General features: G+C 36.6%; 1 protein-coding gene across 3 annotated transcripts; it reads left to right on the top strand.

Moving 5' to 3' along the window:
* Positions 1-437: 437 nt before the first annotated feature.
* LOC126832361 (uncharacterized) lies at positions 438-18,535 on the top strand. Of its 3 annotated transcripts, XM_050563107.2 has the most exons (10): positions 438-680; positions 1,297-1,418; positions 2,435-2,968; positions 7,131-7,186; positions 7,887-8,000; positions 9,786-9,871; positions 12,004-12,130; positions 13,228-13,815; positions 16,704-16,855; positions 17,654-18,535. In XM_050563107.2, the coding sequence occupies exons 1-9, from the start codon at positions 493-495 to the stop codon at positions 16,845-16,847; spliced, it is 1,959 nt and encodes a 652-aa protein (XP_050419064.1). In that variant the 5' UTR covers positions 438-492; the 3' UTR covers positions 16,848-16,855; positions 17,654-18,535. The 3 variants fall into 3 exon arrangements, with proteins under 3 accessions (XP_050419064.1, XP_050419065.1, XP_050419066.1); XM_050563108.2 differs by lacking the exon at positions 16,704-16,855; XM_050563109.2 differs by lacking the exons at positions 438-680; positions 1,297-1,418; positions 2,435-2,968 and adding an exon at positions 6,850-7,015.
* Positions 18,536-27,726: the final 9,191 nt, after the last annotated feature.

The raw sequence follows: 27,726 nt of genomic DNA, 5'->3' as shown, positions 1-27,726 counted from the left end.
TATCTGGAGAGCATGCGCAATAAATACTATGTAGACTGGAATTTACCTTACACTATAGATTGCCATTCGATTGAGACTTCTGGCGTTTTTTGCCGAGCATAACTGATTTGAAATTAGAGTAAAACGCAAATTAGTGAATGTAAATCAGTTTATATACACCCATATAACATTATTATATGCGTTGCGACCCATTGAAATGAAATGAAATGAAATGGGGTTTAACGTCCTACTGTTTTGCTCTTAACCTTGTGAAGTTGCGTAGACTAGACCTATAGTAGTTAAAAGAAAAAATACATACTTATGGAAAACAGCTAACTACTAGTGTATTTAAGGCGACGTTTTGAAGTATGTGTTTTTGTTTTTACTGTATCCGGTAACGAAATGTCATTTAATTAAAGATTATCATAGTTGTTGACCTTTTAAGAAAAACAGTATTTCAACACTGGTAATTCTTTTTCAGGCAACCGTGTTGTTGAAAAGTGACTATGTGGTATGAGGATCTATGAGTTACCATGGTTACTTTATTTGTTACTCCTTGTTTTTGTGGACCAGGTAGCTGTGACATCATGCCCAAATGGATGTTTAGGTGACGGTGACACCTTAACGTGTAAGGATATTAATAATGGCGATTTACCCGAATTATATATGTGCATCAACGATTTACCAAACGTAGCAATTTTGTAAGTTAAATATTTTGTTTGGGAATCAATACCCAGTACCAATAAACAATGGGCGGGGGGGGGGGGGTAGCATGGCATGAATATAAATGAGTTGTAAATGGAATGAATTAACGTCCCACATTTCTACACCGACTGAAGACGAAAGTTTTTAAACGGGTTGATCTAATTTGTTTGTGGTTTTTTTTCTTGTTGTGCTAGGTATGAGTTATGCTACACACCAGTCGAATTAAAATTCCTATATGGCCGGGGAGGGGCGAGTTGGGGTAGGAAGGGGGGGGGGGGGCTCAGCATGACAAAATGTGGCCATTGGGGTTTGACCTAAGTACTTTTATGGGGATTAATTTATTTTTTGTTTCCAAAGATAATTGTAAAGAAGACAGCTTGTTAAAACTGGTTGTATTTTTTTTCTCTGTCGACTGCAGTCCAACACGACATAAGGTTACTGGCGACTAGAAGTATAGTTTTTAGTGAAGACAGATTGTTAACCCACAAAACAAATCAACATATTAAGTTCACTGGAATCGATCATTTTATTCTATTTTGACCCAAATTAAATTGACCCAATTATTTTATAATTATGTCCTGAAAATAAAAGAATTGTGTGGTTATTTTTCAGAGATATAAGAAGTGAGTTAAATTGTGATTGTGAGTTATTGTATTTAACTAATCACCATGTTAATCCAGATTTAATAGTTTTTGCACCAATAGAATGTTCAACTGAAGTTTCGGTGGCTTGTGGTAAGTAAAACTATTATGGAAGATTCGAGACCTATATAAGAGCAAGAGACCTATATAAGGGCAACGTCTCAGCAGGTTGCGCAAAATCCCTTCTGTTTACTCAATTGTAATTAATGCTGATAATACAACCACCATTCAAGTGGAATATGAGTTTGAAAGTGGTATTATCACTTTTTTAACAAGAAAATAAGTAATCTAATAATATATTTTATTTATGTTGGGTTGGGTGGTCTAGTGGTCTGACGTGTGAGCTTTAGACCATAAGGCCTGTCATTGAATCAAGTACATGACAAGAGTAGTGTCGCCCGCCACACCTTGTGGATTTTCTCCGGGTATGTTTGTGTCCCCTCCAATATACTAAATAAAGGTTTGTCTGCGATATCAACCAGGGAGGAAATGGGGGTTAACTCACTAATAATTAATCAAATTTAGTGGCACTAATGATAACTTCAGTACCGAATTAGGTAGCTGTATATATTTGATTTTCTAATTTGTTAACGATGGCCAGAAACGATTTCATGTTTCATTCCCGGTTAAGTTTAACATTACTCGTACGAAATTCCCTATACACACGACTACAATGTCCGTTTTCGAATCCAAGTTTGTCGCTTCACAGATACTGTAATCTGTGTTGCTGTGTAGCGAGAAACATGTTTTTTTTTTGTTGTTTTTTTTTCGTTCCCCGGTGTTAATATAGAATGTTTAGGTTTATGAAATTGGAAGAAATAATAACATTTCGTCTTAGAATGAAAGAGGTAGGGTGTTTAGAGCGCTTTAAAATCTATAAACCAGGGCCCTGTTTCACGAAATTTTAACTAAAGATAAAATCCAAATTTTAGTAGATACTTCAATTTTGATTGGCTAAGCACTAAAATCAATCTAGTATTATCCAATCAAATTACTAAAATTTGGATTTTATCTTAGTTAAAATTTCGTGAAACAGGCCCCAGTATTAAATATTCCCCATTGTGAAGTAGAAGACGTTGCGTATACCATTTGGCTTATTATTATTTCAGGCTATAGACAGTCTGCGCCTGCACCCGACGAAAATTTGGTTGAGATAGCGGGTAAATTTTTCGACGTTCGTAGAGCCGATCTTCAAGACAATTTGAATAAGCACCTTGAAGGCCTAGTGCAGAAAGTGTATAAAATCCGTGATCCTGAAAAACGGTTAAAATATGTAAGCGCTGTGCTTATGAACACTCGTGATGCCATTGACAAAATGCGGGGTGTGCCTACAACTACTTTGCCAAGGACGACTACTATCGCCACACCAGTAACGACGCCCAAAAATGTTCTGGCAGCGGCTTTTCATCCTTTGTGGGAGTTTTTTAAAAGCCATAGATCGAAGTCAGACCCTTCAAAGGATTCAGAACCGACTATTACAACCACCACACCATTAGGGAAGACATCCAAAAATCGTCTAGAAGCAGCGTTTGAACCTTTGTGGAAGTTTTTTAAAGGCCATGCATCCAATTCAGAATCCGAAAAAATTTCTACTAAACAAGAGAATACTAATAAAGCTCCATACCATATTGAAATTGAGCCAAGTACGTGATCCATTTATTTATTTTAATCGGTGGTGGGCGCTGGATATTTTATTAGAGGTGGCCGGAGGTTCTCCGGGTAAAGTTTGAAAAATCGGGGTGTAATTGTGATTTGTGGCCAATAACTAGACCCGAATATAACATTCACCCCAACCATGCTCGAGTTACACGTCCCCACCTGGACCCCCCGCTGATTTTAATTGTGTGTGTGTGTGTGTTTTTGTGAAGGGGGGATTGGGGCGTTAAAAACAACATACATGTCTTTATAAATAAAATCAAAGATATCTGCACGTGTGTTTGCGTCGCGATCCACTGCCACATAATGTGGTATCAAATTAACCAACGTTACCCAAAGAATTGTAAGGCCATCAAATTTAGGCCCCGAGCGAATCACGCTTCATCGCCGCGCTCCACCCCCACGTGGTATCAAATTCAACGCCATCACCCCGTGAATGTTTAAGCCCATCGAATTTGGTCCCTGGGCGAATTTGGTCCCCGGACGAATTGGACCCTTGGCGAATTTGGGACCCGGACGAAGCTGGGAATCCTGCTAACTGTTATAATTGTGACAGGAACATTATATAATATTATATTCTACCGACAATTTCGGTAAACTGTTTCGATAGTGTGCTAATAGCCGTATGTTTCCCCATTGCAGTGGTGCTTGCAAGGAGGTACCGTGTAAACGCTGACGTGAACGTTAACGAGCCCTAAACAGTTAAAATTCGAAATAAGAGCCGCCGTAGCGCCACTGCCCGGTCCAAATTACTCCCCCAGCACACTACATGGTGACGTATACCCGTCTTCGTTAGCCCAAGTCGGACGTTAAGCCCATTTCATTTTATATTTTGAATATTTGAATTCTCGATTGATTATGGTTTGTTTTTTTAATTATTTTATTAACCCTAACCTTTTAAAAAAAACCCCAAAAACGGTCATCTTCAGTTCGGCAATTTCTAATGTGGTGGTACTCGGGGGCGAATTTGTTAGGTTCGGGAGCTCTTAATGTAGTTAATCTTATCACGTAGTTTTGGGATCTGTTTAATCTTGAATTTACATCTTTGTTTATGAATTTTTTAGATTGTCACAAGCTAAATTTGTGCATAAGGTAGTAGGATAAGTATATTAGCTGTGACATGTCACAAGAGCCAGAGTGTCACACTGATCAGCAGTGAATTTTCACTAGGCCGCTACAATCACTAATAAGGATGACATCGATGCGACTTAATTAGTCCCAAATATTAACTTTTTTCTTCAAATTAAATTCTAAAACATTTTTTTCATTTATTAGAAAAATAAATAAAGACGTTTGAATTATTTGTAGGTAAAAATCATTTCCTATTTAGTGTAAATGGGTATTAAAATAGGTAAAATTCACCATTTAGCCCGAATCAGTTACGTCTTATGTAAACAATTCACGCGCTATTGAGCCAATGATTGACGCCGCGTGATGTGACGTCACGTGTCGAAACAGTCATCTGTTACAGAGATATTAGAAGATCTCTGTGAAACAGACTGCCAGAGGGTGTCAAGACCATACAAGACAAATGGTATAGAAGGGCCTTTATGAAACACTGCTGTCTGGGGTCCCTTCACGGGTAATATCAGTCTCCGGACATCCGCTTAATTGACATTATTTTGTCGTATTATGTAAATAAGACATTTTTAAATTGTAACTTTTTGGCCCAGGCTGTTAACAAAAAGTCAATTCATATTATGTTTTGAAAACCTAGTGAATTACTATCCGACTATGTGTTGATTGTATCGAACCCCTCATCCAGTCAGCCTTGTTACCCTTTGTGTTTTAATTTTCTTTTGGGTTTAGATGATTTTGAATAGGCGTAAATTTTTATAATATTAATTTATCAAGTGGAGTGGTTACAGGGAATTTTCTTGTTAAAATCATGTTAACAATGTTGTTTTATTAAGTAGGTATTTATTATTTTTGTTTGTTATTACGCTTACTGTTTATAATATATACTTTAAGGTGATTGGGGAAATTTTTTTTATAGAAGATCAAGTAACAGCGGATTTTCTTTTGGGTTTAGATGATTTTGAATAGGCGTAAATTTTTATAATATTAATTTATCAAGTGGAGTGGTTACAGGGAATTTTCTTGTTAAAATCATGTTAACAATGTTGTTTTATTAAGTAGGTATTTATTATTTTTTTTGGTTATTACGCTTACTGTTTATAATATATACTTTAAAGTGCACATAAGATGGGTTTGGAAACTTTTGGATATGTGTAGCCAATGGTTACAATATCAACTTTACGGCAAGTTCACACCAATCTGATTGAAATTAATTCAGTTATCTTCACTCAAAGTCGTAAAAATGGACCTCCCGTGAAAACGACTTTGCCAATTATCGAAAACACTCTTAATCCCCTCAGACGCCAGTGACGTCACAGTGACCGAATGCATATTCGGAATGTTTATTCCTTAATTACCTATATACAGCCGGTGTGTGTATTCAGTAACGCATGACTGATTCCTTGATCCCCTAATTAAATAAAACAACTGACTGCGGAATAATTTGTTTTGTAATTTAGAATTTGTTTTATAAAGCTAGTTGCTGTAATCATATTCTCTTTTTAATCAGAATAAGCCGACGGTAAACCAACAATAATTGGCTTCTGATTGAAACAAGATTGGTGTAAAATTGTAGCCGGCGCGAGGGACATAGAAATAATTAATTTTCGGCTTTTAAGAAACGAAATGGTTTCAAGTAGTAATCATATGAACTTAGATCATCAACATTTGTGTTATTGGTTATTTTATCATTCACCGAGAGAATGGAGGCAGAATATTTAGAGTTATCCTGTAGCAGTAGTTCTTTTAGCGATTGTAGGAATGGAACCCGGGAAAATTTTTTTTCTCTGTTTGCGTATTCCAAAAACTTCAATTAGGTTAGGCCGCAGCCCATAGCAATCGTTCGCAAAATGTTCACTGCATAACACTGTTGTGACTGTAGGTTGCCAATCAGGATTTGAATTATTTACAAACGCAATCCACTCTTTCCGTAATATTCCATCCTTGGGAAATTTATGAAACGCCGGTACATTATGTCCCTTTTCTTTGCTGGAATTTCCACAACTCTCAATAACACAACGGTAATGCGGCATCTTAAAATACACTTCGAAATATTCTAGGCACAAATAACTAATTTATTACAATTCAAAACGAGAAAGGTCGGCTTAAGTTCGTCGTTCGTTCTTGGTGTTTATCGTCTGCTTCCACATAAGTGATATCGGAGACAATACATAGAAGAGCCGAAGCTGATTCCTGTTTTTTAGAATATGATTTTGCAATCTTTCCATTTGGCCATTTTTCCCTTTATTTAATATAAAACATATCGTTTGGTAGATGATTACGTCTGCTTCTGGATTGGTAGATGTCATCGTTTTAGTGTTTAGGTGGAGGCCGTCGGCTTAAGTTGTTGTTGTTAGTGTTTAACGTCCGCTTCCACCGAAGGTGATATCGCAGACAAGTTGTCTTTTTTTTAATTTTCATGATCTTAGCGCACGCGCAGGGGTCTTTCGTGTGGGAGGAAACCGGAGTACCCGGAGTAAACGTTGAGAAGGCGCCCCTATCTCCATGCCACATACGCTCACACCAGGGATTGAAACCACAGCCGCAAGCCAGAGGTGACCGGCCAGCTAGAGGTCGAAGCGTGACACTCTAGACCACCAGGCCATCCCAACCCCTTACATAATTACGAGTAAATGATTACGCCAGTCCAATGTTAATTGGGCCGACAAATACACACTTGTCAACTGGTGGTGTGTTTATACAGTGATATATTGTACACACAGTGAGATATTGTGTAGATAATGTATATCTCATGTGTAGTGCCTGTGACGTCACTAGCCAATCAACCGGATTAAGGTCGTTAATGAAAATTTGAAAACCGTTTTTGGCTGTCGGATACTTAAACGTTAATAGCTGAATTAATTTTAATCAGATTGGTGTGAACTTGCCGTAAAATGGATGTAGTAATCATTGGCTACACGTAGAAAAAAAAATGGCCATCTTATGTGGTCTTTAAGGTGATTGGGGAAATTTTTTTTATAGAAGACCAAGTAACAGCGATTTTCTTTAAAACAACTATATTTTATTAATCAGGTATTTTATGTATTAAGCTTAATATTTATTTATTTTCAGGTGGATGGAAACATTTTATAGAAGACCAAGTGACACCGAAGGCAAGCACACTTACAGTAAGTTTTCGTTTTAAATGATTTGTTTAATTTATTCTGGGTGCTATTGTTGACATTCATTGTTCCGCCTTCCGCTTACAAGGCATCCCAAATTTAAAGGAAGGTTTCATACGAAACAATAAGCTTACTATTATTGTGATCTATAAAGCCAGCGGACATCCTCGAGACAGGGCTCATAGTTGACTTTATGATAGCATTATCGTGGATATTCAATAATTTCGCGGAATAACTGACACTGAAATGTAAAAATGGCTATAATATATAGAATAAACCAAATAATATTCATTGTGGAAGTTATGGTACAGGTTTTATTATTGCATTAATATGTAATATTGGTATTCAAAAATTTCGCAAAATAACTGCAACTGAAATGTAAGGTCAAATAATATTCACAGTGTAAGTTATGGTATAGGCTTTCAGATCTGAAGTTTGTTACCGGAGTTCTTGATGTTCCTTGCCAGCCAACCGCCCTGCACCACAGAAAAGGAAAGGTCACCCAAAACAATACCGAGTAACGTTCTCGACCAACATCAGTATCATAATCGGGACCTCCACGATTAGCGTGCCACCGCGACTCCCAAAATAATAGAAATTGAATTGACATCTCATTTTAGATCCACGTTTATTTTATTTGGAAATGAAGATTTTATTATAACCTCAGTGAATTAAAAATATTAAACAAAACCCACTCTGATTTCAGACACCAAAGTCAATTCGGGAAATCTGGGCAGACGACATGCGGTTGAAATATACAATATTTGGATGTATTATCGTTTTTATTATGCTGGTTGTAGTTATGGTGTTATTTGCAATGGTAAGATTATACGTTGTTTCAATGGAATTTAATAATTTAACTGGATATACACAGGTCATAGTTCAATGGATTACAATTACTGCATCTCATTACTGAGTGACGTGTCGAATAGTCTTCGCTTGTCTTTATCAAACAATAAGCAGTAATTGTATTCCATAGAATTGTGACCTACCTATTATATATACGGTTACATTCTGAAAATATTGCATGGGATGGAACCTACGAAGTTTACTGTGTCAGATAACTAGATTTCTACGTCATACTGAAATAACGCCATCACGGAAGTATGTGTAGAAATTACTGCATGAATGATTTTAGTCGAATAAAAAACTTCTCATAAAATCCGGGTGCACTTTTATCCTTTACAAGCACTCAGAATCATGAACGTGGTCCTAATTTATTGAAATTGGTGAAGTTCAAATCTAGCTAGATTTCTACGTTATACTGAAACAACGCCATCATAGACATAAATGAAATGAAATGAAATGGGGTTTAACGTCCTACTGTTCTTCTCCTAAACTGGGCTAATGAAGACGGGCATACGCCATACAGTGTGCTATGAGAGAAATTTTGCCCGGGCAGCGGCGCTACGCCCTAATCTTATATCGAATTCCAACTGTCAAGGGATCTTTTACGTGCACGCCAATGTGTACACTGGGCCTCGGTTTTTCGTCCCATCCGAACGACTAGACAGCTGTCCTTTTAGGCCCTCCGTCCTGACAAGGGGAGACCACGCCGGAAAAATCTAGATGAACTTTATCGGCCGATGCAGGGATCGAACAACCGACCTCCAGGGCGACCTTCGGTTATAATTTTTTCGTGACTAGTGGTCGGAACAAGGAACCGAACGCGAATGGTCCGGACAATCGTCTGTTAAAAGATGGCTGTTCCCATGGACATGGTAATGTCAATTTAGTCTGCTTTAGACCTCGACCATAACCCTAAAAAACACCCTTAAGCCCAAGGAAGGTCTATAATCTCTCCACGGAGGATAATGAATCGCTATGCTATATGATGTTATATTGTTAAACAATAATGCTTTCATGAAATTAAACTTGCGCGGCTCAAATTCTTTGTAATTTGACTTCACATTTTTGCATTAGGCCTACATAAATATTGAAATAATGCGTATTTTTTTAGACTACATACGAGACAACAAATTATCAGCTCATAGAAGTCGCAACCATTTCAAATTCTTTCAAGCTTTCCTAAAATCATATACTAAACAAACATAGATTCTTTCTAAATATTCCACACTTACGTTTCATCGACACCCGCCATCTTGAAACTACTCCGACCATGCCACAATAGCATGGTTCAGTATTTTCGGACTATGGTCCGGACTAAATGAAATTCGGATTCAGTTAGTTCGACCATAGTCAAGAAATCACGATAACCGAAGGTCGCCCTGGCTAGCAAGTCAGCGTCTTACCCACTTAGCAATCGAATAAAAAACTTATCATAAAATCCGGGTTTAGAAATCCGGGTGCACTTGTATCCTTTACAAGCACTCATGTATGTGCATAATTACCATAATGTAACCACACGAACCACTAAAAGTCATTTGACAGGTGGTCTATTATTAAACTGCGCTTGGCTTAATTATAGACAGCACATGACCCTTACGTCTTGTACTTCGAAACATAGGTATTTCAACTGTTTTGCCCCAACTACAGAAAAGTTGAATAACAAAGAAATTTATGTGTTTTCAAGTGTAGACATTTAGCTGTTTCATGCAGATTCCACGACACCACACCGCGGTCTAAATTTCGATTTCTTTTTCAGACACAGAATAAAAGAAATTCTCTCAATAAACCTAACAAGGGTGATTTAGATGTTCATAGTTACTATATAAATAACAATATATGGAAGTAAGTAAATAAACACTATTGTTGTATTAAAATATTAAAAAAAACGGTTATGATATTCAGTAATCGATTAAAAAATTTCTAATAAGACAGCTATAAATTTTTTAAAAGTGAACACTGTGAGTAAATTTAGATATCTTCTGTCCCCTGTACATACCAGTAAAGCTGCCTGTGCAGCACCTAACAGACCTACGGTGCATGGAAATCATGAAACCCTCCCGTCATGAAAAGCATGTTTGGGAAACCAGCCATTGCACTGAGTTCATTGTCTGTATTTTACAATGGGACCTCAACAACTCACTACAGCTTAAAAATGGCAAGATATTGGCATGAGAAAGGCTGGGATGCCAATGAGACAGATTGGACGACAGTTGGGTCACCATCCCTCGACCATTAGTCGATTATTGCGAAAACATCAACGGAAATATGACTTAAAAGACCTTGAACCTTCTTTTAGACTTCTCAGAACGTCTGCAAGAGGAGATACAGCACTATCGAGACTCGTGCTACGTCATCTCTTTGCACCAAGAACTATTTTAAAACGGAAATGGTTACGTCACAGCCCCTATCCTACAAAACTGTTCGTAATCGGCTCAAATCAACTGGATAAGGCGCTTAGAGATCAGTCAGACGACCGCTCTTGTCGCGTAATCATAAGGCTGCAAGAGCATGGTGCCGAACACGCCATGATTAGAACATGGCGTCATGGCTGGTTCTGTGTTTCCTCGTGGCAGTTAAGGAAGATTGAATAGCTTCCAGAACGTAAAATGAAATAGCTATCATATCAAAAACTAGCACTATATTAAATAAGGGAAGTTGCGACACTTTTTTCTCTGTGTATATATCATATTTATCGTAGGGAGATATGTATACACAGGGGCGGATCCAGAAATTTTTGCAGGGGGGGGGGAGGGTTGCCAGGTTCCTGAGACAATGTACCCCCCCCCCTCCCGCATGGTCTATATCGTTATTTTGGCGTATATACATACACATTGAGCTTTGTAAACAGAGAAATTCAACACCTCGTTTGACGTCAATTTTTATTATGAATTAATACAGTGGGTCAATTCAAGTCCCGGGTTACGCCTGTGTTAAGGTTGTGTTCTAGTGGTGTATAACTGGTGTTCTTTTTAGTGCCTTAACCTGAGCCTCTCGATTTAGCACCAGTGTTTACACCAGTGTCTAAACTAGTTTAATACCAGGTAGGGGAAAAATATAAAACTATAGTGTTATTTTTAAATGTTACACTTTGTTTTTGTGTTCTGTTTTAACGCATTCAATTCTTTGCATGAGCTGGCCAACTAAAACAAAACACCAAAAGAAAGGTAATTGGGGGAAACTAACCGCTTCCAGGAAGTTAAGTAACTAGAATCTATTTTGAATTTTTGTAGTCTCATTTGATTATTATTCAGTCGAAATTTCCTCAAATTTCTCGTAAATTAGCAGGTCTGCGATCAACATATTCTTTGTCTTACACGTTTTGGCTGTATATGGATAAAAAAAATCATTTTAAGCCTTAAAACTAAATCTAAGAACCGTAAAAGAAATTCTCTTCTTGTCGTCTGCTCTTTTACACCAGTGTTGTAATAAACGACTTGAACTAAGATTTTTTTAACACCAGTTATTGTGATTCAATTTCATGGATGCAAAGCATTATGATGCAAAGCATTAATTGTGACATCAAATAATGTCTATATCATTATCTCGTGCTCTGAGTGTCCACCCTGTCCCACGTCTGACGATAAAGGATGAAGCACACGACCGAGAAACTTTTCGCATAAAAAGTGTTTATTGACAAAAAAAATTATGTAGCTGAGCGGGGGGGGGGGGGGTAGGTTTCGACCCCCCCAACCCCCTCTCTGGATCCGCCCCTGATACATGGACGTACAATTTGCAACGACAGATTGTCACCCAACATAACAATTAGCACATAAACTCAATCGTCAGAATTTTTGCAACGACAGATTGTCATCCCATAAATCAAATCAACACATAAAATCAATATCGACAGATTATTTCTGTCCAAATCAAAGAGGTCATACGGGGGTCGAGCCCTTTTAAATCAATTAATTTTAGGTGGGAGGGTTTTGAAGATTTTTTTTAATATTTTTACAACCAAACCTTTCTGTTTATAGCAAAATGAAGGGCAAGGTACAAACGGAATATAAACGTCGATCAGTTGACGATGAACAAAAAGAACAAAAAGATAAGTCAGTGGTAATTACCAATTTCAACATGCCTAAAGCTAATCTCGTAAATATGGTAGGTACTTTTATACATCTATGTGTTATATATATAATGGTTTATCGATAATCGTCGCATATTATAAACTCACAAACATTACGTCTGTATAAGGGTAAAACTAAGATAGTACGATAATTAGACTGGATAACCTGCTCGAAGAAAGGACTGACGGAGGAGCTATCAAACGTCTGAGGTCCGTATTCAATGGAAATCTTACTTAAGTGTTAAAATTATATTTGGAACGTGTTTAACCAGTTATATCACATATAATGTCTGACACCAATGTTGTCCTTTAAAATAATAATGTTTACAATATTTGACAATATACTACCACGATTCAATAACTGTAATTGAAATCTATTAAAATTGAAAATAAAAAGAAAACTCTCCCAAAGGATTTGTACTACCATTTATATAGTCATAATATGTTACAATATAATATTTCGACAAATAGCTTGATTTTAATAGAGCAATGATACCTCCAAGGGGACATAACTTGCCTTCGACGTTAGAAATTCGTGATTTTTGGCTGTTGACGTCATTCCCTAAATTTTAAATTCACGCTTTTTGACGGCTGCGGGCATTCCATAGACTAGGTGTGCAGTTAAGTTTTTCACAATTATGTAAAACATAAACTTTGAATACCGATTTAAGGCAACACACTAAGTTAAGTGGAAAAATTATGTATATTTTACTTAACTTTGAATACAGACCGTAACGTATTATATCAGGTTATCCAGTCTGTACGATAATGATCTCTCCATGAGTTCTGGACGTGCAATAATCTGACATTTTTTTTCAACCATTTTTGTTTACGTTTATCTTGATAATCAAAGAGACCAGTAATTCATTTCTATGCAGGTACCCTCACGCATAAACACAGCGTTGATTCTCTTTTGGAATCCATATTTTCCCCGCCCATTACATGTTCGTATCCAGTCTTTGGATGAAACAAAAACTCATTGACATATTAAATATTTCGTTATGACAAAATTCTTTAGGCTGAGATCTTATCCACCCATCTGGATTCTCCCTTGCAGTTGGAATAAATACAAATTTTACAGTAAATTTAATTATAATTACATGTCGTAAATTGAATTATTCTCTTTTCTAAGGGTCAAACTGAAATTGGCGCAGTAGCGGTTTCGGGTTTAACAGCGGCCATTCCGCAACAACCAGTTTCACCAGCTCCTCCTCGATCCAATAAAGTAAAAACAGAATCTCTCAGAGCTAGTAGCCCAGTACAAACACAAACTAGGCTACTATATAAAACTGGACTTTATCCTGGGTCGAGTGACGGGTCCATAACCACTTTTGAAAGAGCCGTTCCCAGTGACGGTCGTATTATTACAAAATCTGCAGAGCACAAAGTAAATTTTGGCAGACGCAGCGACACAACTGAAAAACCAAAGGATGTAACTAGTGCATCAAAGGATGCATCAAAGGATGTAACTAGTGCTTCAAAGGATGTAACTAATGCATCAAAGGATGTAACTTATGCATCAAAGGATGTAACTAGTTCATTAAATGGTAAAACAGATACCTCGCCTGTGCAAAAGGAACCAACACCCATCTCCTCCGATGAACATGTAGAAAAGACGCTGTTCATGAAGAATTATGGTCATAAAAGTGGATACTCATTAACTGAAGATGTTAAAGGAACCGTCAAAATTTATGAACCCACTAAATTCACGCAGGATGCGGTAAGACTAATATTTGTTACGGCATTACACTATTAAAAATCAAGTCATTATAGATGCATTATAAGATTTAGATAAAGGGTTGGTCGTTTTAGCTAGAATAGTTAAAAAATAGAAGAAGAAAAATCAGTCAGTTTACTATACAGTATCATAGGCGTAGGGGCTCGATGACAGTTAGGGGGGCAGAACCCGAAATGCCCGAAAAAATTTCGGGTTTACAGACAGCAGCGACCTTGTATACCCCCCCCCCCCCCCAAGACAATTTTGGAATATTTGACGGCTGCAAACACGTTTTCCTGCTATTGCAGCCGTTGAACAAAGCAACTTCAAAGTGGTTTAATATAGCCTAATTAAGGTGGCTGACTCGGAATTCCAATCAATCGTTTACAGTCCTCGAAGACGGGACCGTTAGGAGTAAATTTTGAAAATTTAACTGCCGCAAACGCGTTTTCCCGATATTTCGAAAAATTTCGGATTTATAGACAGCGGCGCCGGTTTTCTTTGAGAGGCGAATGACCCGCCAAGAAAACGCGTTTTACTGCTAGTTTCCTCTGCCGCTTTCCGGCCCGATGCCCGTTTTTCGGGCAATACCTATTTTCGGGCAATACCGTTTTTTCGGGCATACCTATCATAAGAGAGCTTCGGGCATATTTTCGGGCATATGCAGTGGACAAGAAAAAGACGAGAAAATACTTTTCGGGCAGTGTGGATCTCATAGAAATAAGTTAATTATATTTTTTCTCTAAACGTTAATAGAAAAAAAAGGTAGTCGAATTTTTCATTGCCCGAAAATAAATTTTTTGGGGGGTAAATGCCCCCCCCCCCCCCGGCTCCTACGCCTATGTACAGTAGTATTCAAAGTGAAATTATGAATGTTTGAAGTTTTGACCAGAAATAGCGTAAATAGGCTTGATTGTCAAGTCCCCCTGCTACAGTAATAAACGAAGTCGCTAAATATTTTCCATTTGAACGCTTAACGAAGATATGGCAGACATCGTTTAATCCACTTGATAACTCAGCCACCCGATGGTCAAAGTATTGATTTTGGGCTTGTCATGTGAATAATGTCTAAATAATAATTTATATAACATTTGAAGTCAGAAAAAGGCAAATTTAGCTCTTAATGTAATGCGTCTTTAATGGGTGTAAATTTAAAGCCCTGGCATGCCAGAATATAAAGGTTGTGTTAAATGTGAACCTATATCTACACCACTTTTTGGAGCCGTGGTGGCTCGGAGCCTAAGAGGTTGGCTCGCTAATCTCGAAGTCCCGTGTTTGATTTTTTCCGGTGTGTTTCCTGCTTGTCACTGATGCAGGACGGGGGGCCTGGCAAGGGACAACGTTTAGTCGTTCGGGTGTACACATTGGCGTGCACGTAAAAGAACCCTTGATAGTTGGAATTTGATAGTGCCGCTGTCGGGGCATAATTTCCCTCATAGCACAATGTATGGCGTATGCCCGTCTTCATTAGCCCAGTCGGAGCAGAATAGTAGGATGTTAAACCCCATTTCATTTCATTTCATTTCTACACCACTTTTTCGCACCAGGTTCTCGTCAGTATTACCCAAACCCTAACATATACCTTAGTTCTTAGTTTGTCCATATTTTAAACTATGGGTGACCGAATGGTCTAACACGTGCGCCTGTTACGCGCAAGCGAATTAATGAATAAAAAATGGAACCATATTTTAGTTCCGAAATGACCACCTAGTGTTTGTCGAGTGGACGTTACAGGCAGCCCGTTTCTCTCTTTCTTAAACATTTATTGTTTTGATGGTCTAAAGTTCTAGCTAAAGAACACGTTTTAAACTTTGAAATAAGGGAAGTATTTGTTTTGCGGTTCAAATTAGAAATTATATTCTAATAATTAAGGATCACCATTACAAAAAACATTCAATTGATTTCACTAAGTAAAGAAAGGAGATCACTAATGTCGGACTATGTATTTTCAGAATGTGTGCAAAACATTTTGACAACTTTTCGTGTTAGATAAAAACGAACCCGTTTTCTACCCCTACCCCTCATTTTAAAGTTACAATTTCATATTTTTAAGTTATATTTTTAAAATGTATTAAAATACAGCCCTAAAATAGATGGTATTTATAAACAGTCCTACCTTGTTAAAGAATAGACCTATTAATCCTATAATTCACTATTGCCAGTTGAGAAATTGGCAAAAATATCATTTACAACTTCAAATTCAAACGTTTGAAGATAGCTATTCCATGGTGGGGAATAGGAAAACAAGGGAGGTAATTGGGAGCTAATTGTGTTATTATTTCCGGTGTGAAGATTTTTAAGTGTATGAAAGATAACCTATGATCGTATAATAGTGAGTTGACAAACTTATTGAGCAAAGGACATAGAAATAATTATGTTTTGACTTAATTAGAAAATATGAAATTGTAACTTTAAATAACGACAATGGGTGAGGTCAAAAGTAGTGTTGGAGTAAATATTTATGATGTAATGTAGCACTAGTGTCACTAGTGTAATTCTTTTCATAACTTCTGACATCAAATAAAGTGTAAAGCCAAAAAAGGAGGTAATTATTGAAAATGAACATGAATTTCAATTTTGAAATTTAAAATATTTTTCAAAGTGTAATCTTTTTGCTAACCTAAACATCAGATTAAAGGGCCGAAGTTAAAACTCTAACACTAGGACTTTTTGTTAGGATCTCCCCCATTGGCGTGGCAATCTGCTTGAAATGCAGATCTATATTTTGTTTCTTTTTTTTATAATTTCAAAGACAAGTAAAACCAAATTTTGAATTATAAATTATATAGGATCTGTGTTTTAAACAGATTGTCTTTATAGTCAACAAGTGTTAACTAGGGCTTCTGTTGATAGTCTTTCATTCTTGACTTTAGTAATCTATTATTATTCAGACCAATAGGAAATTAGTGCAGATAGATGAAAGGGCATTTGAAGCGGTACAGAGTACAGACACATCGATGTCTTATGCCGAGAGAGAAAAGGCGAGGTTGTTGAGAAAGAAGAAACTTACCCGACTTCAAATCTTCACTGGTTAAATGTGAATGTAAGTTCCATTTTTACAGAAATCATGTTCTAAACTCATTGGGTTGTATTTTTTTAAGTTAGAGAAATTAAAGTGGACTTACAGGGAAACATAACGGAATGGCAATAAACATTTCTATTTTCATTATTAAAACAAAAACTGTATTGATAATAATTATAGACAATTAAAATTTTAAAAAATAAGTTACATAAACTCTTAAGTTCATGTAAATGAGAGAAAATTGAACTACCGAAATCAAATTAAACAAAATTATCCAGTCTAAGTCATATAGGCGGTGTGTCTAGTATTTGACAAGCTTTTCTAAACACGTTAGCTCAACTGTGTTTGTGAAATTGAATTATCTCTTAGAATTTTGGATATCATTTTGAAGAAATGTTATTTTGTGTTGTCCCTTTATGTCAGTATGATTTCTGTAATTTATGGAACTCATTTTATTTAACATTTTTGGAACTGAAACTGATCGAAAATTAGCCTAAAACCCCGCCAATTCAAATACGAATAAACTGCTTAAGCGGCCTTTAGTAACTGAATGGGAATAACAGATGATGACATATCTAACTCGAAATAATCGAAGCCCTTCAAACGATACATACATGTAATTGTCCAGGGAACAAGCATGGCAGGTTCCATGTCGATCGCATCGTTTGAAGGGCTTCGATGACTTCGAGTTTTGACATGGCGTCACATTTCCAAGATGGCGGCGATGACGTCATGTACGGGTCTAGGTCCATATATATTACTATCATACTTGTTATTGGTTATTGCGACATTCAGGTGTTACTTTTGGTTGTATTTCAGAGAGTACGGGAACGCTTGAAGCTTCAGCGGCGTAGCTCAACAGGTGGGGGCTACTCTGATGAAGAAATCGTTGGTGAAGAAGAATTTAAACAACCACCATTTCATTAGAAGAAAAAACAGATAAATCGAAATCGGACATAACTTAAAATCTGTCTTATATTTGTATTTCCTTAAAATAAATGTTAATGCCCATATTGTATTTAATGTGTAATTAAAGTTGATTTGACCGACATATTCTAACTCCCGATACTATATTATTATGCTTAATAACGGACCTAAACAGATTTAGATCAGAATATACTGTTCAATTGGGTTGATCTGGTGTTTTATTTGATTAGTAATATTGAGTCGAAGATGGTTTGTTTACTAATTTCAATGTTATCTGTCAGTTTTTGTTAAAGTGTCGTTTGTGGCGTGTCTTTTCTATAAAATCTCGTTTAACCAAATCATTTATGTTACATGATTTGGAATTACAGTATTCAACAATTTTTGTTTTATATCTATTGTCATGTCGAATCAGCACGATCGTTGATATAGTCGATTCAAAATACGCCTTATATTTCATCCATGTTGCTATGTCTAAACGGTTCTACAGTGTACCTGCATAAAGAATCTTGCAGCAGCATTATGGCCAAGACTAGTATCTTCATCACGTGTGTATCACATTATAGTTCCTGGGCCGAAATGGGTTGATCTCAACAAACAATGCCAGTATGCAAATAATACTAGTAAATTGCGCTGTGGGTTTTCGTCTATCTCACGTAAATGTTTTACGTTTAAACAGTTATGACGTTTAAGAAAGTTTGTGCTATTCATCCTAGTATGGTTTTTGTTTTGATTTTAGGTGATAAATTGTTTCTACTGACACTTAAATGAACTTTTTCTCTTTTTTTTTGGGGGGGGGGGAGTGCATAATATCGCAAATGAAGGGGTTTTATATACGATCAATTTTAAACTCCTCTGTAGAATATAATGATACCTATGCTTCTTCTCGATGAAAAAGTCTGTAGAAGTGTATATTTTATAAGAATCAGTAGAACTAAATAAATATATGTTTCTCATTGTTACTACGATCTCCTCTTAGCTGTATAAGCTTATACAATTTAAAGGAGAGAAATTCAATTGGTACTTCCGGTCTTCTACATACTGAATTTTGCCATAAATAATATCCGCTTATATGGATTTGCCCTGAAATTGGTCACATATTCCTAGTTTGGGGGGACCTATGCAAACTATGAGCGTTATTGACCAGGGTGCAAATGGCGAGGTAACCAGCACCTTGCTAAGTGTTTTACAATTAAGGACACTATTTTTAAAACTGAGCTTTTATCAGCATAGGCCTACATACTAAATTATAAAGGTAAATCTTGAATCAGTTCTTAACTGATTTTTTTTCTTCAATTAGAACAACGAGAGGATGAGTCTTATTGATATCCCCTGTTCTCCGTCCACCTCTTGCAAAATGTGGGCATATCTTGATTGGCATTCGCTTGTTTGAAAAACTTGCTCATCATGTTCACCTTCAGTGGCGGAATGGGTCTAAAAATATTGGTTGCCAGGAGACAAAGGGGGCCCACCCACCAATACAAATTCTATCATTTAAAATTTTAAAATGAATAAATTAAATTTTCATAAAATATGTAAGTGGAAACAAAAATATATAATTAGATTTATATATTTTAAATATATTGTCTGATGTCTAATGCCATTGCGCAAGCTGATAACCTGACCAGTCCGCCACTGAGTCAAATGACTGTATTATTGAATTTCAGTATATCATTAACAGCACATTCTAATATGGAGACAAATGTTATTAACTGCTGGGACAACCTAGTTGCAGATGGATGTATATTTGGCAACATAATTGGAAGGCCATTACTTGGACCGAGAATATCTAGGGCAATTGTTACTCATCACACACACACACACACACACACACCTCTGGCCCGTTTAGAAGCTCGCTCGAAAAAACAAAGACAGCCACGCAAAGCGTAGAATACAGACGCCCTCATCTTTGTCTTAAATACAGCTTATCAGAAAGGAAAACTTAGATGTTGGGCAAATTTAATAAGGATCAGGATCCTTGAAGAAATATAATCTCTAGAGTTCATTCTCTTATGGCCCTATTGCTTCCAACCAATTTGAAAAATAATCTGTTAAAACCTATACATTCTATCGCATTCACGGGGTTTTCGGCAAGGGGTGGGGGGATAACCGCCGAGTAACAGAAGGCTGTAGATTATGAATATAGATAGGGATCGATGACCCAAATTCTTCAAGCCAAGTATGAAAAGATCCATCAGAAAGTGTATCTTTTATCGCGGTCACAAGGTTTTTAGGAAAATGGCGCATAACTCTGAAACGGAAAGTCGCAGAACGCTGAATATTGATAGGGTTCATCCTCTTATGACCCCAATGCTTCACACCAAATTGTACAAAATCTGTTAAAAACTATAGCCGCTATCGTGTTCACAAGGGGTGGGTGATTCATGGACGGAAAGTCGCAGAACGCTGAATATCAATACGGTTCATCCTCTCATGGGCCTAAATGCTCCCCACCGAACTTGAAAATCACCCATTAAAAACTACAACACTTATCGTGCACAAGATTTTCGACAAGGGCGTTAACTCCGGAACGGAAAGTCATGGTGCACTGACGATCGATAGGATTTGTCCTCTCACGACCACAGTGATTCACATCAAATTTGAGAAACATCCGTCAAAAACTGTAGCCTCTATCGCGTTCACAAAGTTTTCGGCAAAGTGGGATAACTCCGGATCGAAAATTGACGGAATGCTGAAAATCGATTGGTTGAAAAGAATCCGACAAAAACTGTACCGCGTTAACAAGTCAATTGTTGATGTACCGACGGACCGGGTGACGACATAATATAAAAACGATAATTCCGGATTGCTGGAACATTTTATTATGCCCAAATCAGATTGGTTGTGTCTATGTCGTGACCAGTAGATTGTTTACATTAACTTAAATTATGAATGAGAAAAATATTTTGTTTTACAATGGCTTTTATGCAAATGGAGGAAACAGCAAATTAAAGATACATTATGGAAGATTTTTTTTTATAGAGAGTTGGCCATTCTTGCTGTAACAGTTCAAAAGTAGACGATGAAAGAAGAAGATATTGAAAATTTCAGTCAAAGTACTTTATTCTGAACAAAGTTTCATCGTTGTAATATTTGACTAGAAATGGTAGTCAAATATATCTTCACCTTGACCGATCGTTTGATTGACAGGCGTTAACTCCACCTACATAATCTCGATTATCAAGTAACGTTTTCAATGGCTTGAGACGGGGTTGCAGTTCAATTCGTATCACATTTATTTTTACTACAAATTAAAAATAGGACTTTTATTATATAGATAAGAAGCGAAAGTGTGAAAGGAATGGACCAAATCAATGAGGCATAATTATAGCCGACTTCTTGTTAGCCTGCGTGTACTCTTGTACTGTAACGTGACTACGTGACTCCCGAAGCAGACAAATACTGAAATAGCAAACACTACAGTGATTCAATGGGACTGCAATTCAACTGGGGTGATGTTACCTGCGATGTTTATCAATTTCCGTAATTTTTCTGTAAACGCAAGTGACAAACTCTCATTTTAACCACAACTGAACATAATATCAAGGCCGTATATATCGAACTTTCAATCTAATTGACTGACATGCGGCATCGCTCAACAGCGGCCTCGCTTCGTACACTCTTATCATTTAGCCTCGATCTAACTGATGACGTCAACGTAACGGTTAATAATCTCCGCATGGGGCACCATTTTTGATTTAATCAATCAGTGAAATCCTATTTAAATCCAAGCTGTAGCCGAGCCATCCGTGGGTCTACAGAGTTGATTTTGGGCTTGTTTAAATAAAGATCTAATTTATAATTTCTATAACATCTGAAGCCTAAATTAAGACTTGCAATAATGTATGTTTAAGCGGTGTTGTCTATTGCTCAGTTTAGAGCATCTTCAATAGAAGGCTTGATCTCGCCTTAACTACGTACACCTCATCTTCAATAGAAGGCTTAATCTCGCCTTAACTACGTACATCTTATCAAGCCCTTCACGTAATACCCCGCATATTTTAGCACTAATTTCGATTGGGTATAAGCCCAACTTGTGATCCTATCAGATTCCTTCGTTAAAAAAAATGTCTACATGTGACAATCGAGTTGCAAAATTCAAGGTTCGATCAATGTCAAGGTTGCTGGAAATCATGGTTGATCAACAAAGGCTGTAAACAGGGCCCTGTTTCTCGAAATCTTAACTAAAGATAAAATCCAAATTTTGATTGGCTAAGCACTAAAATCAATATAATATTATCCAATCAAATTACTAAAATTTGGATTTTATCTTAGTTAAAATTTTGTGAAACAGGCCCCAGGTCTATTTCTTTTTCTATGGAGGCCGCCATATTTGTTTACAGTGTGTTATGTGCCACGACCTCTGATTGGACAATGCTAATTAGTCACGTGTAAAAACAACGAGCGCAAAAATTCGGGAATTGTTGAGTATTGAAGCAACGACTAGAGATGTTGTAAAACTGGCGGTCGTTGCTTCAGGAACATGAGTTTGGAGTAAATTAGGGCATAAACTTCAATAAAACTGCTTTCCGGCGATATAACGATCGGCGAAAAACTATATAGACAATACGATATAATATGCTCTACTGGGGCGCTCGTTATTTTATACATTTCAAAATATATTTTTTTGACATTCTGTGTGGGGTAGGATTCTCTCAACCCCACTCCTTCAAAATCTAGCCAGCGTGGCTAGACCTCTGGAAAATCCTACGTCATGGTCTTGTCAGAATCTCATTGGTAATTTGATAAGCCTAATTTTGGCTTGAATAAAAAGTATTGGTTATGATCAACAGAAACCAGCACAACCGGAAATCTCTGAATGGACCCGTTTAAAATCCAAACTGGGAGATTATAATATGCCGTTGATATTTTGACTTCCTTAGTTAAATATTAAATAATCAATTTGAGTACCTTTAAACTTGAATTAACCCGTGAACAATTAGATATTATCCTAAAAATGGGAGGCAGTCGGAGAAACCCCCTTTGTAAAGATACAAAAGCCACTTATATAAATTCATCTCCCTAATAGTAAGTGCAGGGAGGTCGCACTACACGCAAAACAAAATCTACAGAAAAAACCTGCAGACAAGACAGAATACATAGACATTTTAAAAAAACAAATATCAAATCAAATAAAGTGAATGGGCCCGGGGGAGACGGGGGGGGGGGGGCAGATGTCCTTCCGATATTCAATATTTAAGACAAAATTATTATTTTACCATTGGTACACGAATCGTGTACCATAATGCGTTTCAGTGCCATTTGTAACAAAGGACTCGAAGAACGGGGCTGAACATATTCCACAAGTCATACCAAACGGTGACGTCAGATTCTTATCTGGAGGGCATGCGCAATAGACTGGAATAACCAGACGCTAAAGATTGCCATTCTCAGACTTCTGGAGTATTTCACCGAACATAACTGATTTGAAATTAGAGTAATTATCATTAAACACATCTGTTGAGGTTTGTTGGGTATATTGTATTTACAATTTAATAGTGAAAGAGTACCAAGAATGCAAGGCCTGTAGTACAATTTGTTTCATATTTAATTTTAAAAAATAACACGAAAATTGTAAACAATCAATGCATAGCCGACCAATAATAGTTATAGATTCGGTGACCTTTCAAGTATCTTCATCTTTGGTCACGCCTTTACAAAGGACTAACAGAAGCTATTATAATGGTTTAATATATATTTATTTTGTAAATGTTGCCAACATATGATTATTCGAAAGGCGGGGGACTATTAAAATGGGTCTGTCCGCGAGCCCGTCTGTCTGTCTGTTCGTCACACCCTTTGGGACACAATAACTCTCCTAATTGAGCTAGGATGTTCATACTTAAGTTAAGGGGATGTTAACAATTTGGATACTGTAAAAATGATATAGTTAACGAATGGAATGAGGCGTTTTGTAGGTCTTTGTAGAGAGGGGTTCCGTTAAGGATCGGGTCTGCTATGTAAACTTAATACACGCAGGGTAGATGTACCAGACAGTGGAACATTTTAAATGCCCAGCAACATACAACAGTACACGAACAACAGCATATATAGACATTGGAATTGTAATAGATGATGACAAACTGCTTTACAATCACATATATAAGGAACACATACATTACATAAATATAACATAGTTTAAACCGAATGTCAAGATGAATATTAAATTTGATGAATTACTGATATCTGTTGGTTGGGTCAGCTGACCATTTGACTTATAACACAAATGACCATCTTACAAAACCTAACCAATAACAATATTTGTCTTTCGTAGTGTAGTATGACTAAACTGTTTTATGAATTTGGACAATATATCAAGCAAATAAATTTCAGTGTGTACCCCAACCAAAATTATTTGTTGATATACTGTTATCTATTGGTTGGGTCAGCTGACCATTTGATTTGTAACACAAATGACCATCTTACAAAACCTAACAGACAAACAGGATTTTATTCTTTTTGATTCGATTGGGAAATACCATCCTGCTTTTATTTGTTTGTTTTTTTTGTCATACGTGCCAACTTTGCGAAGACCTAATTAATAATAAACTCACATTGAAAAATTATTTTATGGTTTTAAAATTAGAAGTCATTTACTTGCTTTCTTTTCTTTTGTAGAATTTAATGTTACCTATTGGTTGGGTCAGCTGACCATTTGATGTGTAACACAAATGACCATCTTACAAAACCTAATAGACGACATTGTTTCTTACTGATCTTGTGTCTCCGCCATTGCTTTCTTTTCTTTTGTAGAATTTAATGTTACCTATTGGTTGGGTCAGCTGACCATTTGATGTGTAACACAAATGACCATCTTACAAAACCTAATAGACGACATTGTTTCTTACTGATCTTGTGTCTCCGCCCTTCAAGAGAAAGTGTTAGAATAATAAAATGAACCTGTTAATAAATATTCCTTTGAAACCGTAAAACTACCAAAATCATCTCATGTAATAATACTATGGCTGTAAAGTAGACAAAGTGACGTTTAAAAGTGTGGTTGGTTTAGCCGATCTTTTACCATTTTCTATTATACATAATTATTATATTGGAATCAACCAAAGGCTCCACCCACTGTCTTATTTGATGGTCTAATGTTATCTGTTGGTTGGGTCAGCTGACCATTTGACTTATAACACAAATGACCATCTTACAAAACCTAACAGACCACATCATTAAAATTATCTATTCCTTGATATCTGAAATGGCACGATTATTGACGGTCGCACCATTTAAATTGGCAACGTTAATATTTAAAAAAAACAAAATATCCGTAATATTCCTAAAATGCTAACTGATAAACTCAGTCTTTCGTCGAGTATAAACACATACCTTTAATTTTGTATATCGTACGCCTATCTTGGGTAGACTTTAATTACCAGGAAACTTTATCTGTTTGACGTAATGGACATTCGGTTGATTTTCTTTTGACAACTGAATATCGAATTACACCAAACAGATAAGCATTGTAGACTCCAGAACATAGTAACTTTCTAGATTGGACTTGTTCAGTATTTGCTTTGAACTTTCGAGATCTTGCAAGCTAAGAATAAAATGGTTAAAAGAGAAAGCGAATTTTTTAAATACAATATAATACTTACCTGTCATTTGTAAAGCTAAGAAGCAAAGACACAGTCCGTCTTTTTTCAGTCTTATGTAGCTAGACGAAGTGGTTGTGGAGACGGGCGTTATAAAGTCGTGTTGTTTTAAACAACCTTATATAGTAGACGATTTAACGGTACATGAAATACATTTTCACAGTTTGACAAACCTTTTTCCTGGCAACATTTTGATCTGTAACACCGTTTCTGCTCAGAGTGATAATTGATACCTACTCGATAATCAAATTTAGCACACTAACTGTGATTAGTTAATCGTGTTTTTGTGTCCTTTAACAGTAAATGTGGTTTTATAGCGAGAAATTTCAAACTGTTTCCAACATCATCAAGATCTCGTAATTGTCGGTTCCGCCACCTTTACCTGACAACAGTAGCAGGAAAACATTGTTTGTTTTTTTGTATTTTTATTGGGGGGGGGGGCGTTATTTTTTATTTATTTATTTTTTGTTTATTCCTTTGATCTTCATTCCGACAAAGTATTAGTACATAGAATTAATTTAGTGCAATACTATTTTAATATTCACGGATTCTGCAAAGCGTATTACAATCAAATATAAATCATGTTGATTAAATGGTATTGAAATTTTTTGGATATATAGCATTAAAGAAATGCAGTGTATTTTTGTCGGGGGGGAAATTACGCAACTTACGTTAAAGGGATATCAAAAATTTGATTTGGTTTAAAGGACACAATGTCATGACCTTTGATTTGGATAAAAAAAAAAGTATCGATAAGATATGTTAATTAATACCACATCCTGCGCCGGGCTGAGCAATCGACATAAATTAAAATCATCGAGTTACAAGTTAATCGACAAAAAGGTTTTGTGAATTTTGGAATATATAATTGCTTTCATTTGCATAGATAATTATTATCGATTATAATAGAAACCTAACAGCTATTTTCTTTGATTCGGTTATATATGTGGGAAACGTATTGTCTTGTAGCTTAACTTTATATTACCCCCCTCCCCCATCCATCCCCTGATAAATATCCCTATGCGCAAGGTAAATAAACACTATTTTCATACGCTCACATTTCACCCTGTCCCTCGGTCAGGCAACATTTGGCTTGTGAACGCGATATAGGCATCATGATCATAAGAGGACGAACTCTATCAATTTTCGTTCCGGAGTTACCCCCCTTTATCGAAAACTTTGTGAACGCGATAGTGTTTATCAAATTAGATGTGAAGCATTTTGGTCATGAGAGGACGGACCCTATCGATATTCAGTGTGCAGTGACTTTCCGTTCCGAAATTATCCCCCTTTGCCGAAAACTTTGTGAACACGATAGAGGCTATAGTTTTAAATGGATGTTTTTCAAATTTGGTTGTAAGCATTGGGGTCATTAGAGGATGAACCCTATTGAATTTCAACATTCCGCAACTTTCCGATAAGGAGTTATGCCCCCTTTTCGAAAAACCGCCGAGAAAGTTCATCGGTCAGTGGTGATGGGATAAAAACCCGATATCTCCTGGTAGTTGGAATTCGATATAAGAGTATGCCGTAGCGCCGCTGTCCGAGCAAAATATCTCTCACAGCACACTGCATGGTGTATGCCGACTTCATTAGCCAAGACAGAGCAGTACAGGAGTATGTTAAACCCAATATCATTTCTTTTTTTTAATGGATCTTTGACCATAAGTATTGGGTCATCGTTCCCAATCGATATTCATAATCCGCAACGCATAATGCAATATGAATGTATATTTACATTCAATTGTTTCCGTTTTTAATCTAATTTCAAATCAGTTATGTTCGGTGAATTAAAGCGAAAAGTCTCAGTCGAGTGGCAATCTCTAACATCTGGTTATTCTAGTCTACATCGGTAATATTGATTGCGCATGCTCTCCAGATAAGAACATTATGTGGTCACTGTTCGGCATGACTTGTGAGACATGTCTAGCCTCGTTCTTCGAGTCTATTGTTACAAATGGCGCTGAAACGCATTCTGGTACACGATTTGTGTACCAATGGTAAAATGTTTATTTTGTCTTAAATATTGGATATCAGAGGTCCGTCTTTTCCCGGTAATTTGTGTTTTCAATGTCGAAGACTGTGGATGGTATTGAGTTAAAGACTTGGCTACATTAATATAGAAGGGGTGAAAACTGTGACTTCTAGGGGTCCACAACATTGGTATGACATACTTTTACACTATTTGCGTACAAGTGGCAGCCATTTTGTCAAGCAGTTCCGGTCCGATTTTTACGAGATTCGAACTCAACCATTATTAGTGTGTAACGGTGATATATTTAAACAGTTTATCAAATCAGATAAAAATTCTGACCTCTAGTGGTTCCACAAGTTAAAAAAACGAGATTTTCTCGTACAAGCGGGGGTCAT

This window comes from Patella vulgata, chromosome 9 (assembly GCF_932274485.2).
Source record: "Patella vulgata chromosome 9, xgPatVulg1.2, whole genome shotgun sequence".
NCBI lineage: Eukaryota > Metazoa > Mollusca > Gastropoda > Patellidae > Patella > Patella vulgata.
Note: the sequence above shows the minus strand (reverse complement) of the source record. Positions and strands in the feature narration are given on the sequence as shown.